The sequence below is a fragment of the Pediculus humanus genome, genomic scaffold (assembly GCF_000006295.1).
Source record: "Pediculus humanus corporis 1103172107709 genomic scaffold, whole genome shotgun sequence".
Classification (NCBI taxonomy): Eukaryota; Metazoa; Arthropoda; class Insecta; order Psocodea; family Pediculidae; genus Pediculus; species Pediculus humanus.
Window position 1 is genome coordinate 20944 of NW_002987313.1, and position 15467 is coordinate 36410.

The 15467-nt window shown below is 25.3% G+C and overlaps 3 protein-coding genes across 3 annotated transcripts; 1 reads left to right on the forward strand and 2 right to left on the reverse strand.

Moving 5' to 3' along the window:
* Positions 1 to 507: 507 nt before the first annotated feature.
* Positions 508 to 7018, reverse strand: Phum_PHUM309380 (uncharacterized protein; the record flags this gene model as incomplete). Its single annotated transcript, XM_002427273.1, has 23 exons — positions 508 to 892; positions 989 to 1177; positions 1265 to 1452; positions 1534 to 1715; positions 1801 to 2075; positions 2164 to 2473; positions 2553 to 2667; positions 2791 to 3030; positions 3116 to 3247; positions 3324 to 3433; positions 3528 to 3759; positions 3863 to 4080; positions 4176 to 4415; positions 4504 to 4636; positions 4726 to 4956; positions 5036 to 5232; positions 5307 to 5518; positions 5595 to 5686; positions 5771 to 5904; positions 6004 to 6181; positions 6303 to 6452; positions 6702 to 6809; positions 6878 to 7018. The coding sequence occupies 23 exons, from the start codon at positions 7016 to 7018 to the stop codon at positions 508 to 510; spliced, it is 4392 nt and encodes a 1463-aa protein (XP_002427318.1).
* A 2535-nt stretch (positions 7019 to 9553) lies between these two features.
* Phum_PHUM309390 (GTPase_rho, putative) lies at positions 9554 to 10576 on the reverse strand (the record flags this gene model as incomplete). Its single annotated transcript, XM_002427274.1, has 3 exons — positions 9554 to 9593; positions 9897 to 9971; positions 10002 to 10576. The coding sequence occupies 3 exons, from the start codon at positions 10574 to 10576 to the stop codon at positions 9554 to 9556; spliced, it is 690 nt and encodes a 229-aa protein (XP_002427319.1).
* Positions 10577 to 12664: 2088 nt separating this feature from the next.
* Phum_PHUM309400 (uncharacterized protein) lies at positions 12665 to 12916 on the forward strand (the record flags this gene model as incomplete). The annotated part of the gene is made up of 1 exon (XM_002427275.1): positions 12665 to 12916. One exon carries the CDS (start codon positions 12665 to 12667, stop codon positions 12914 to 12916), a length of 252 nt encoding a protein of 83 aa, XP_002427320.1.
* Between the last annotated feature and the right edge of the window lie 2551 nt (positions 12917 to 15467).

Sequence of the window (15467 nt, forward strand, 5' to 3'; positions counted from 1 at the left end):
AACACTACTACATAATTGATTTTCATATATGTTTGTTAAATGTAAACAATATTACCTTTTATAAAAGATTTTTTTTTATTAAATATTGAAACAATTAAGCAATTTGTATTATTTTTTAGGAGTTCATTGCTCTATTATTGGTCATTTAATTGATAATGGAAAACTACCTCATGTCAGTGCAATAAAAATAGCAAAAATCAATAATAATGTTTTACTCGATATGTGGCCTTATGAGGTATTAGAATTAAAAAATGTCATTTTAGATAAATTTGTACCATCGAATCTTCAAGAAGAAGAAGAAATCGATGAATAAAATCATTTATTTTTAATAATATCAAATTATATTAGTTTTGTTAATAAATTAGCCAGCTAACAAGTAAATGTAAAAATCTCTTTTTTTAAAAACATTGGATAATAATTTCAACATGGTTAGAATTTTTTTTTTTTTTTTTTTTAAGTTAACTGAAACCTTTAAAAATAATGATTTGAAAATTCATCGATGAGGAACTATGATACAATGCACTGAGATGATTGTTGAATTTCTTTAGATATTTCTTCAACATCAGGTAAACTCACAGAATCTGATTTTTTAAAACTTTCTTCGCTTGATGGACCATTTGATTTACAGCTTTTATTTGATTTTTCTTCGCTTGTTTTTACAGGGATGGGAATATTATCGCAGCAAGTCTCGCTGTTGAGACCAGTCAAATTTTGCAACATATTTGTACTATCTTGATTTGAACTTGTTTTTCTAGATCTTTTCCCCGGAGGAGTTTTTCTAGATTCGTTTATTACATTTATTTGCCTTTCTTGATGTTCTTTTATTAGTAAAATCTTATTCAAAACGCTTATTTGATTTTGTATTGTTACCATGAAAGGCTTGTATCCCAAACTGAAATAAATGTAAATGTAAAATCATGTAAATAAATTTCGTTTAAATCAAATATAAAAAATATATACATGATTAATTAATTTTTTTAAATGTTACCATTGCGTATTAGTCCACTGAAGTAATGACAATATCCCATCTCTTAATCTTTGAACGGCTGACAAACTATGATCTGGAGAACGTGCAGCGTTTGTAACTCTGAAAACCGCCATTGCATCGTGCAGTAAAATTGCCACTATTATTGACCATTCGAGACAATTAGCTTCAAGCATTACTTGTAACAAATATCTGTCGACACAATCCAAGAGCTCGAGTAAAAAGTTACAAAATACCATGTTGTTATCGAATAAATTTACTACAAGTTAAAATTCATACCTTAATTGCACTTCAGCTTTTGGATTTCCTTTGTTGGCCACTTGTGATAACTGTTCCAAAACTTTCAAATCATTATTACATAATTCAAGATTGTATTGATCTCTATCGTCTCCTCCCCAAACGGAACTTTCTTCGCTGGTTATGCTGGAATTTTCATGTATCAAATGCGGCATTAATTGCGCTTCGACCTGAAATTAATTATTTTGAATTAAATTTTTCTGGTAGAGGTCATTACAAGGTTAAAAATATATATAAAAAAAGTAAAATACCATTTGATTAATTGGAATTTCACTGGCTAATATGCTCGGTGTGTGATTAAAAATAGCTTGATGACCAAAACCGCTCGGATGACTTAAATACCCGCTATCTCCAATTTGACTACTTTTCGTGCCTGTATCGGTTATTGACTTCATTCTATCCTCTATGAGGGGTGACAATCCAGGAGAGGAACCTAAAAAATTTTATAATTCGTTCCAGTAATGTTTAATAAAATAATAAATATCAATAATTTAATCAAATGAAATCAAAATAATTACCAGACGTACTGGACATTTTTCTCTGCCAGGGAAAAATCCCCGAATGATTTACCACCGGATAAGGCCAATTGAAATCGGAATGAAGATGTTTAAGAGCTCCGACGAAATCTTCCACACGTGCTGCTCTGTTCCTCTCTCTCGTCAACCAGGAAACGGGATGAAAATCCAAATGCGCTGCAAAATGACCTAAATCTAAAAGTCTTTGAGTTGATAATAAGCGTCTGGCGTGTCGTTGTAGTATAACATCGATAAAAAATTCTTCGGCCGAAGTTTCCCTATTTAAATCCAATCAATAATCAATCGATAATCGATAATTTAAATAAATACAAATTGACAACAAACCGCTAAAGCACAAAAAAATACCTGCTATCTAAATTTCCAGCCGGTACTGATTTTTTTCTTTTAATTGAATTAGCTTTTTCTACTTCATTGGCACTATTATTGCTGTTCGTTCTAAAAATTTCCTTATGCGAACCACCATGAGAAGAAGTTTCGCTTGATTGCACTTTTGGACTTATTGTAGTACTGTAACTTCTTCCTCTGGAGACTTGCATGGTTCCTAACACTAATGATAAATCTTCTTCGTTGGGTTTTAATTGAGAAGCTTGAGCGGTTACTCCGTATTTGGACGGCATGTTAAACGAGGCACGAGGAGATTCAACATCGTTTGGATCTAATTTAAAAATTGTAATTAAAAAAAAAAACAAAAAAAAAGTCTTTTGTTTACTCACAAAAGCATTTTGTTCCCTTACCTATAGCCCTTAAAAATCGAACTAAATCTTTAGACAATTCCCATTTACAGTTTTCTAAAGCTGCATCTAGCAGAAGAGTCGCATACTGCCTACTTACAGAAGAAGGTTCTAAATTCTATAAAAACAAAAAAAAAAATTCTGGTATTATGCAAGTCGAATTAAATCTCTTAAACTTTTTGCAATAATTCAGTAGTTGACTTTATAATAATCTCGAATCAACTATAATAAATATGGCTACCTGCAATATTATTAAGTATGATGCTGCAGTATCCAATTGTCTCCTTGTCATACATTCCTGAAACAATTCTTTAGGTTTTCCTGCAGCAGAAAATAAATAAGGCCATAATGCAATTTCAGTTTTTCTCGCGCATTGCACAATGGTTTGTAAATACACGGGAAACTCTTGTATAAATTCTATAATACTAGGCATTAATGCATCCGGAATGGGTTCTTTGCTCGTAGCTTCTTCTTCGAGTACCTTTCAAAAAAAAAAAAAATTATGAGATTATTCTAGTAACGAAAAACTTATTTAAAGTAAAAATGTTGATAATAAAAAAAATTACCTCGTGTAGCAAAAGTTCAAGTGAATGTGGAAAATAGGGTAAATTTGTACAACTTCTCGCTATTTCCCAAGCGTGAAAACCTAAATTTCTACGAATCAATTGACGCAGTATTTGATGCAGGTACACCTGACTCTAAAAAAAAAACATCAATCGCAAATTAGAGAGCTGGCTTTAAAAATTGAAATCGAGTTAATAAAATCATTCATACCGTTTTTTCCAGAACACAAAATGGAATTGAAAATATAGAATTAGAATCGGAAGTGTAAAGAGTGGTATCATTGGCGGCTCCGAGTAAAATGGCTTCCTCGAAGAGAATCGCTTTGAAAAAAATAAAACAAAATAAGCTCATTAAAATGTTTTTTATAAATCTCGAAATAAAAATAATAATAATAATAATAAGTTAAAGTTTTACCCATTGGATATATTTTTAATTGAAAAGGTAGCATGATTCTTTTTGACATGAATGTATGAGCTTTATCCGAATCTCGGGGAAACAAAGGAAGCCATACTCGCATTCCGTGGGCTCCGCAAAACAACCATAAAGCCTCCGTCAAATGCGGTTTTTCTTTTCTAGATTTTCTGGGTAACCAAACATTTTCAACGCAGGAAGCAAGCACAGTGGGTGTCGTGCACGAGGGAGAAAACTAAAAGTTAAAAAAATTGTAAAGTTACGACAATGTTTTAAAAATGACATAATTAACATTTAGGTTTATTTATTTATTTTACGAGTGTTTGCATGATACTTACCGAACTATTATCACTGTCTGGGGAATGTTTAAGCTCTCTCTGAACCATTAGCAAACGACCGCTAATGTTCAAAATGATGCTTTCGGCATCTTTTGAAGTAAGGCGACTAGTTTCTGTTCTTAATTGAGTCAATGTTACGGATACAACGCAAGCAGGATGAACGCAAAGAGCACCAATGTCGATGCTTTGCAAAACGGATATACTAATACTTTTGCTGACTGAAAAATTAATACGTCGACTTAAATAAAAATACATGAAGTAAAATAAAAAATTTTAAATTTCCAATGTAGTAGTAATTTAAAATTAAACTTACGATTTAAATAGTCGTTATCTTTCATTGTTAAACTATATATATTTATTTGGGAATCTGCTCCGAAAGTAATTAACTTATCTCTTAAAATATTGAGCAATAATAAAGGTGCAGAAATTTTTAAATTTTTTAAAAAAGCATTATCTAATTTAGTATCTCGAGGGTAAAACCTAATTTCATCTTTGTTTTCTATAATACTATAGCATCCCATAACTAATAAGGTATTCCACCACAACAATCCACCTGAAAGACAATTAATTACAACATTTTTTTTATTCACAACACTGCATTCAAAAGAATTTTTTAATTAAGAACATTATGTTAAATTTACCTGTAACTACAAAATCTTTTTCTTGCGTTTCATTACCAAAAAGTTTCCATTTCCTTGTCAATAAAGAATAATGAGCTAATCCTGTTCTACCGGCAACAGCAACATTTTGCCCTTCTAAATCAATTGCGGTATACTATTAAAATTAAAACATTTTGTCTTATTTGGAAACACTTTTACCGTTTAAAAAAATAAAAAAATCTGAACCCTTACAAGAGTACTCACCCTAATTGGCCAATTTGTTGCTGAATAAGTAGCAGGCAAAGGTATTATGATCCATTGCTTTGAATCCATAAACGAGTTTCTACCAATACAATTATGAGTTTCAATCATGTCGGAAGAAAATCTACTGTTGGACGTTTCTCTTCCTCTTTTGCTGAGTCCTTTTAATGTACTATCACATAAATTAATATACAACTTATCCTCTCCTTGAAGAAGTATGTGTTGAGAATAACTCTGAAAAGTTTTTTTAAAAGTTCATTCACAAATAATGACACCTAAGATTCACTGCATTTAACTTGTATATATAAATTACCATGCTTGGATTAACACTTAGAGTGCTTTTAACAAAATCAAGTTGTAAAATGTTATCAACTTCATCAGTTTCTTTTTCATTGCAATGACAAGTGTGATTTAGTAACCACAGTTGGTATCCCTCAGCAGACCACTCTATGCTTTTTATGTTTAACGGATTAGCTTTACATATATCGGCATGAAGCCCATAATCCCACCCTAAAATCAAGCATAATTTCAGCATAAATAATTTCATTTTTATAAATTTTTTAAACTTGTTTTCTATAATTTACCTAATGTACACATTAAAAGGGCTCCAAAAGTGCTCCATAAGGATAATCCTCCTTTTGACCATGCAACTGCTATAGCGCATCCATCAGGAGTCCATTTCATTGAGTGAACTCCTCCAGGTTCTCCAGGATAATCCTTACTTGACAATATCATTTGATGGGAAACCTCAAGACCACCAGTACTTTCATCTATACAATAAACTATTCCCTGTGAACTATTAAAAAAAAAATATAGTTAATACCATAAAATTAAAAGTTAGAATTTTAATAAACTTAAAAAAAATTATTTACTTTTTTCTTCCGAAAGCAATTAATCTAAATTTATGATTTACACTGGCACAAAGAGCATCTTCAATATTTTGAGCCCAAATTCCTTGAACTTGCTAAAAGAAAAAAACAAAAATAAAAAAAAAATAAAAAAACTTACAACAAATTATTTAAAATTAAAATTTTTTAAATAAACTTACGTTAGGATCAAATTTTAATGAAGAAGCTGTTAAAAAGGCTGCTCTGCCATCACTTAAAACAATGGCAAAACCTCCGACTAAAGGTGAGTATTCAATATCGACAACATAAACCTTTTCTTCCACAATGGGAATAGCTTAGAAAAATGTAAAATAAAAATACAAAATTTAAGAATAAGTTTTTTAAAATATTATAAAGCTACATTTAAATAAAAAAATTTAATAATAATAATTACCTTTGGATACTTGTTGATCAATACAAAAAGGAATTCTTTTTAAATCTAATGAATAATCAAGATTTTGACATCCTTCCCATTTGTACCTGAGTATTTTTCCAAGATTGGTAGAAACCATTAATTCATCTCTTATGCAAATTATATTTGATATTTTCCCATCTACACAAACTGAGTTGGCCTGTAAAACAAAAAATTCATTAAGAATAATGATATTTTTGATTTTGAATTTAATAAACTTGTATAAAGAAATTCAAATAAGCTTTATATGCTAAAAAAAATAACTTTTATAGATTACTTACCAATGATAGAGACAAAGGTGGAATAACCTCTTTCATATACAATTCTGCCGAATCTCTTCTCAGATTTGGTTGTGGCGAATCTATTTGTTCGTAAAGAGGTTTTTGATTTCCCACATCCAATTTGAAAAAGAGTAAGTATCCACCAGAGGTCTATAATTTAATATAAATACAAGAATAATTCTCTTTAATTTATTTTTTTTAAGATTCAATAGTTTATCAAGCACAATTTAAATTAAGTAATCTAATGCTATTCCTTTCGATGTTTACATTAATGATTGATTTTCAAGACAATGTACAGAAAGTTTATTAAAGTTTTATGAAAGATTAATGTATTTGTTCTCATTTCTAATTATCAAATTGTTATTTACTTATAAAAACATTAATTTTTTTGACACTTACTATCACAACCAACATAGTGGAATCTGGGCGCCATTGTACTAATATATTAGACCCAAATTTTTCTAAGGATTGAGCTGATCTTTTATAAGTTCCAATAGATACACATGGCTGAAAATATATTATTAAAAGTGTAAAAAAATGCTGGCATATTTTAAATTACGCATATTGTTATTTACCTTGCAAAACCAAACTGACAACGAATCACTTGTCAGTATAGCAAACAAAACTTTATCTCGATTATGTATAACTTGCTTTAATTCTGATCGCCCAGATTCTGGTATTTTTAAAACTTTTGGCCATCCTATTGGGAAATACATTACAAAAAATTATATTAAGAAAATGTAATCATTTCATAACCCAAAAAAAAAAAAAAAGTTTAAAAAAAAAAAAAAAAAACAGGAAAAATTATCCTAATATCACAACAACATTGCTTATGTTTTGAATGATTCTAATGGTTTGCGGCAAAATGGACGGTCATTGGCATGGTGACTGATGAATTTTTTACACGATATTTTTATTAATTTTTTCTAAAGACATTTTTTTCATTTTTTTAATGTTACTGATTACTTAATAAAACCAATTAAATATCATTAAATCATTTCAATTTTTTTTTAGACTAATAAATTCATATATTTTTTAAATTGCAATCAACTTACAATTTTAAAAAGAATTTAAAAAAAAAAAACAAAAAATTATTTTTTTATTATAAGTTTTTCATATTTTACAGTTTTTGTTATACATTTCTTAAACCATTAGTATTAAAAATAAATCCAAAGTAATTATAAATTTTTTTTAAAAAATTATTTCTATTTATCAACTAAAAACAAATTTAAAGATTATAAATTTTTATTTTTATCAGTGTGTAAAAAAATTAATCATATAAGAAAGAAATAATTTTTAATAATTTCTCAGGAAAAAAAAAAAAAAATTAATGTTGAAAATTAACTGTTAAAGATGAATGGACCAAATTGTGACTCAGACTCTGACTCATTAGTAACAATAATATAATAATAACACCATTGACTTGAACAATGACGTCCTAAGGAAAAATTTAAATTTGTCTTTTTCTAACAATTCCTTTTTATTATCAATATAATTAAATAAATTTATGCCATTTTATAAATCACCTTAACTCTGTTATATTTGATTGCTATTTTACATAACTAAACTTTTTCAAAAACCTGGCTAACAAAAAAAATTATGTATAACATTACATTAATCAATAAGTGTTAAAAATATGATATATCAAAGGAAATTAAAGATTTAAATAATAATCACAATAAAAAAAGAAAAAAAAAAACTAATCATGAAAAAATGCTTTATTTAATATAAAAGTGTACATAAACTGAGTCCATTAAAAAAATTTTTTTTCACTTTTTTTTTTTTTTTAATTATAAAACAAACAAAAAATGATTTTTTTTTGTTGAAATTTTCACAAAGTTGTACATAAACTTATATGTATATATATATATATATAAGTGTTTGTGTGTGGTATGTGTGTGTGAGTTTTCATATATATATATATATATATATATGTTTATTTATAAATATGGTGATTTTTTTTTCCTCCTTTTTTTTTTTAAATAGAATAAAAATTACATATGGGCATTTCTTCATGAAAATATTACACTAATTTTTTTTTACTGAATTTTATAACCTAAGAAAAATATATCTAAAAAAAAAAAAAAAAAAAAAAAAATGAATACAAACCACAAAACAAGCTTCGGTTGAGAGGCTTTGGCCTGTATAAGTAAATTAATCATAAACACTTTTTTTTTTATAAATTTTTAATTTAATAAAGAATTAAAAACATTATATTATTATTATTATTATATACTTTTTACAAGAAGTAGCCAAATATTTTTATTATTATTATTATTATTATTTTTTGCTATACATTCAGTTATTTATCGATTAATAGAAAAACTCAATGGTTAAAATGCTTTAAAGCTTTAATAAGTAAATATTTAAATTCAGGCCACTAAATTACTTAATGTAGGGCATTTGATTAATTAATAAAAATTATTTTAAATTGATTTATTTATAGAAAATTTTTTTTTGTAATGGATACAAGTAGCATGTCTGAAATATAAATTTTGTCAATACAGAACCACATAAATTTACATAATATAATTTCAATTATTATTAACGAAAACTTTTGAATTTTATAAATAAATTGTTTTCACATTCGAAAATCTTTCCATCGTAATCAAATTTATGCTTTTTTTTAAATTAAGTTCAATGTATATCATAATATATATATATATTTAAATTTTGTTCAGAAACAATCCTTTTTTTTTTTTATTTTACAAATAAAAAAATTATTTTATTACTTTTTTTTTTTTTTTTTTGTGACCTGTTTCAAATAATGACACTATTTAAAATGAATACTTTAAACAAAATTATTTTTTTGAAATATTTTAAAGGCACCCATGTTAGATTAATTAAATTATAATTGTTTGCAAAAAAATAAAAAAAAAATAATAATAATAAAATAAAATAAAATAAAAAATATAATAATAAGCTTAAAAAATGTAAACAAGAAAATCCTTTAAACTGCTTTTGTAAACAAATGAATTCCTATTTTAAAATCGAACACACATTCGAGTGTGTAGAATTAGCAAAAAAAAAATTTACAAAGAAAAAACTGCCAATATTAATAAAATGCTTAAAAACTATGACTGAGGAAATGACTACAATAACTAAATAACTATTCATATATAAATCAAAAAAAAAACTTAGTTTGTTTTAGTTTTATAAAATTTTTAACATTTGTAGATTATATTAATTAAATTTAATATATGACAAAGTCCTATTGTAGGATAAATAATCATAGTATGCAAAAAATTTTTTTAAATACAGGGATTCCCAACAACAGGCCACCAAAAAACACTGATGGATTGAATAAATTTTAAAAAAAAAAAAAATTTCAATCAATCATTTAAAATAATTTATACCATATTAACATGTTAGCTCTTTAAATAACAATAATTTTTTTATTGAATACTATCAAATTGTTGACGAATTGATAATTTTTGAAATTAACTACTTTTTATTAATATCTAAAATATAATTTAAGAGGATGGATGTTTATAGTAAAATCATTACAAAAGGTCCTTCTTAAAATTTGAAAATTGGGAAACCCTGTTTTGGGTTATTGATAAAAATTAAACATTTTAAAAAATTATGGCTTACTGAGCGAACACATTTAATATGAATATTTTTAAATAACAGCAAGGATTTGTGCTTTGAGCACAGAAACAACCAAAGCTGATCAGAAGAGCATATGTTTATGCTTACAAAATGAAACAACCTCCCTTTTTCTTCTTTTTTACTTGAAGAGCAGCTCGAGTAGCAGTTTCAAATACTTCTCTTACACCTTCTTTGCTCTTAGATGAGCACTCTAAGTAAGCAAAAGCATTTATTTTCTCGGCCATAGCACGACCTTCTTCTGGCCTCATTGGTTCTTGCTTCATTTTTCCTAATTCCTTAATTGTGTTCGGGTCATTTCTTAAATCCTTCTTATTGCCCACAAGAATGATGGGAACATTTGGACAAAAATGTTTTACTTCGGGTGTCCACTTTTCTGGTATGTTTTCCAAAGAATCCGGAGAATCAATTGAGAAGCACATTAATATAACATCAGTATCAGGATATGACAGCGGTCGAAGACGATCGTAATCTTCTTGTCCTGCCGTGTCCCACAAGGCCAATTCTACCTGCTTTCCATCGACTTCAATATCAGCCACATAATTTTCAAAAACCGTAGGTACGTAAACCTCAGGAAACTGATCTTTGCTAAATACGATTAAAAGGCATGTTTTACCACATGCACCATCACCAACAATAACTAATTTTTTTCGAATTGCTGCCATTTAGCCTGTTTCGTCTGATGCTTGCGACGAATGACAACTCCCAAACACTTTAATGATCGTGGTACTAGATTACTATCGTTAAGATTTTATTATTTCAAGCGTCTTGGCCAAAATTTATTAAATTCAATTAGTTTTTATAATTTTACTCACGTTAAAAAATAAAAAAAACTTCAATTAAAAATACGAATTTAATTTACTGACCCTTAATGACGAGATTACGTATTGTGCGTAACTTGATGATCATATTGTCTTGAGTAATAATTGGGAATTTTTTTACTTTCTATTACGTTGCAAGCCTGCTACACCCGCCCTAATTCAGCTTGAGTTGGTATATTGATATTTGCTTTGTAGACTTATTGTGTAATAGTTCACTTTATTTTTTTTCTTTTAACTTAAATTTACCTACACTTTTTCACTTATTTTCTTCCAGTTATTGTTATTTCCCAGCGTGTAATTTATCAAATTTTATTTTCCCTAAATATAATAACAAATAATAAAATTTTTAAAAAAAATTTATATATTTCATTTACAATTGGTGTTTCTGGCTCTCTACTTTGGAAAAGATGATCTCATTGTTTAACCTCGTGTTAATAACATCATGCTTTGCTTTGACTCATGGTGAGCTCATTAATTTTAAGTTTTTAAAATGACCTTGTAAAAAAGTATATCTTATTTATATGTGGCTACCTGTGCTGTTGTTTTGCTCACTATTATCAAATAAAATATTTTTGTAAAAATTATTTCAAAATAAATTCTGTCTATGATTTTTTTTTAATTATTAAGCTTAAAAGATGTATTTTTATTTTTATTTTCAATTTTTTCTAATTATTGAGCATGATTAATAATTTTATTTGGCTTAAAAAAAAAAAAATATATCCGGTTCAAATACTCAAATTTTTTTTTTAATATAAATATAATAAAAATGATAATAATGTTTTATGATCAAATCAAATTAAAAGTAATACAAAACCTGCTTGAAAAGCTTCTTGCTGTGTGTTGAAAAATTCAAAACAGAAGTATCCATTACTCCACTATAATAATAAAGCTCTGAAAGCCCACAAACACAAAACAGTAATTTTAAAAGTATGACATGGAAGATAAGTAATGAATATGCCAATTTCATTATTGGCAAATCATTGTTAAAGACACAGTAATATGAGCACTACAGAATATAAAAATTAAAATTACCAGATATACCAGATTGCAGAGAGAAAAATGATTAAAATAATTCTGATCATTTTTTATACAATCATTCCATAATCGTTAAAGAGAACAATTCGAAGAAAACATTTATAAAACGTTTTGAGCATTTTTGATATAAATAAAATCATTGAATGTTCTCTGGGAAATCTGTATATATTTATAAAAAGCTTTATTGATCAGTAGAGCAATCATTTTTTTTTTTTTTAAATTTATCTAGTTTCTAAAAAAGCTTTAAAACAAAAAAGGTTGTCAAAAAAGTAAAAAATAAATCGTATACCAATAATTTATTTTTAATTTTCTGATATATTAACTTTTACCAATTTCAATAATTTTCTTTTTATTATAATTTAAAAAAAAAAAAAGTAAATTTATATTTTGGTAATAAAATATAAAAAACAGTACAATATTGTTTTTCCTTAAAAAAAAAAAATGATGTTCATGGTATGACATCCTTAACAATTTCCTTTGTAATCATTTTTACTAATTTATTCCTTTTTTTTTTTTCTTTCTTTCCAGTCATTTAAACCTTATTTTGTTTAACAGATTCATACTAATTTGTTGGATTGTTCATTAAAATCTCCTATCACTCCCTTGTACTGTTTTTAAAGTGAAATTAAAAGGTAAATACTTTGTCAAAGTGTTTTTCTAATTAAAATTTATCTTCTCTTTGAATTTTTTTTTTTTTGTGCAAAGTTGGCAGCAATTTTAAAAATTTTACCAATTTATTGATGGTAATTTTTTTTAATTCGATTGATTTTCTTTAAAAAAATAAAATACTTAACTTTAAAAATGATAGATTTGGTGTCTATCACTTATTCCACCCCCACCCCTACCCCCAAATTAAATATCTAAACTTTTTTATTTTGTATGATTTTTTTTGTAGGAATGAAATGCGTTTCCGATGGCGGTTATCTCGAAGAATTTGTTAACATGTTATGTCCTTTACCATTTGAAGATTCCGGAAAAGAATATTGTTGTAAAACATCGAGCGGAAAACCTTACTGTTGCACAATTTTCGAATATTATTTAATGTATATCATATTGGGAGTCCTTGGCGCCATATCTCTTTTGGCCGTTATAATAATAATATTTTGCTTCTTTGTTCCCGGATGCTTTATTTATAGAAAAAGACATTAATAGGGTAAGAGATGGGATGGGGGGGAAGGGATGGGAAAATTTTTGTTCAAAAAAACAATATTATTTTTATTATTTAATAACGATTTTATTTTATTTTTTTTTTATTTTCAGCCCGAATAATTTTGAAGCAAGCTTTAAAAATAAACATTTTTTAAAAAAAAAAAAAAAAAAAAAAAAACCTGCTGCCAATTTTGCATATTTTTTTTTAAACGAATTTTCTCGTAGTTTTTTTGTATTCAAAAAAAAAAAAAATGTTTTTTCCTTTTTTTTTTTTTTTTTATTTTACCGTGCCTTACTTAATTTTTGGTATATTAATCACTTAATAATATTTTTAGATTTTTTTTTTTTTTTTTTTTATAAAAAAAATAATTTATTTAAAGAATATTTATTGAATTTACCGTTACAGTATATACATAAATAAAATAATTGTTTATGTGAAGGCACAAAAAAAAATTTTGTTGCATTTTCAATATTGGATAAATTATTGATTGCATCAAAAATAAAAAGTACAATAAAATAATATATGTATATTAGTTTTAGTTTAGTTTAGTTTGTTTTTGTTTGTTGACAAATGTAAACACATTTAACAAAATGTTACTATTCCCCCTTTTTGAATTCATTTTTCCTTTTTCTATTTTTTTTTTTTTTTTTTTTTTTTTTTTATCGAAACCAAATGAAACCAAAAATTTTTTTTTACAATAATTTTATTTACGCTTAATATATATATATATATATATTAAAAGTTTACTTAATTATATTATTATATATATTTTTTGTGTTTAAACGTTAAGATTGAATCTTTTTTTTAGTATTTAAAATGTTAAGCTTGAATAATATTATATATAAAATTAGTGAGTTTTTGTGATAAATGTGAGCTTTAAATGTAAACAAAATTTTTTTTTTTATTGATTTTATTAATACGATATTTCAATATCGAACAAAAAAAAAAAACGGTTCAAATTTACACAAATAATAATAATAATAATAATAAAACTGTGTTGGAAATTTTGATAAGAAAAACAAATTTTGTTAATATGAAATAACCCAACAAAAAAAAACCTTCACAATTTTTTTTTTTTTTATATTTTATATTAATGAAGTTAATTATTTAAAAATTCTTATTATTATTATTATTATATTAACAATTTTGTTAAATTTTGTCTTTAAAAAAAAAATTTATTTAGATTTCAAACAAGAAAAAATAGGAGAAAAATAAAATCAACGACTCGTTTTTTTGTTTTTTTTTTTTTTTGTATTATTTAGTTGGAATAATTTTTATTATTATTATTATTTTTGTTTTGTTACCTTTGAGAAAAAGACTGACTGAATTTATTTATTTTTTTATATTTTTTTCGATACCATAAATTATTATAAATATATTTTTTATATATTTCCTACTTTTTTTTTGTTACAAAGTAGTATTTTTTATAGAATTTTTCTTTATAATTTTGTTATTATTATTATTTTTTTTGAAAAAAATGTTTTGTTATTAAATTTTGTAAAAAAAAAAACAATAAAATTATTATTTTGAAATAAAAAAAAGTAATCACACGAAATAGTGTGTGTGTCACACGCACATTTTTTTTGATCAAATTTTTTACATAAAAAATAAATAAATAAATTATTTATTACTTTAAAAAAAGTCTTCTTCTCGTATTATTAATAATAAAATTTTATTAATAATTTATTAACATAATTGTGATTTTTATTATTGTTTATTAAAAATATTTATTATTATTATTACTTTTTCTATAAATAATTTAAATAATAATTAAAATACCCGTGAGAAAAATTTAAAGAATAGAAAAAAAATATTATTTATAAATTAATAGTTTAAAAATAATAATAATAATATTTTAATAATCATTTAAGCCTTATTGAAAAATTATGCTGGGTGCTGAAATTATGCGCTTGTGTGTGTGTGTGCACGTGTGCACGTGTATTTAAAATTGTATTTTTTTTTTTTTTTTTGGGGAAAAGGATTTTTAAAAAAGAAAAGTTTTAAGCATGCTTATTGAAATTATTATTATTATTAATAAAAATGCTTTAAAAAACGTACGGAAATCGATTGATTATATTGATATTTTATTAATAAATAAATAAATTTATTAATTAATTAATTAATGTGAATTTTATTTAAATGAAAATTTTAATCTTTATAAATTCCATAACAAATGGCCGTCGTGAAAATTTCTTTACCACGAAGAGTATAAACAGTAAATGAATCCCTTTTATCATCCCATAAATATTTCAATGATGATTCAAATCCCTGTTGAAAATTTTCACCCAATTGTACGTAAACTATTATCCTGTACCTTTTATTAAAAATTTATTTAAAATTAATAACAATTAAAAATTTAAAAATAATTAAATAATAAATAAATAAATAAAAGCACAACCTGTCAAAATTTAATTTTTTAACTTGTTGTAATATTTCTCCAGCTATTGTTAGAGTTTTCGATGGAGATTTAACAGAATCGTATTTTTCTCCAAAACAATGTTTGTTAACAATTTGTTGTAAAATTAAATAAACAATATCCGGATCGAAACG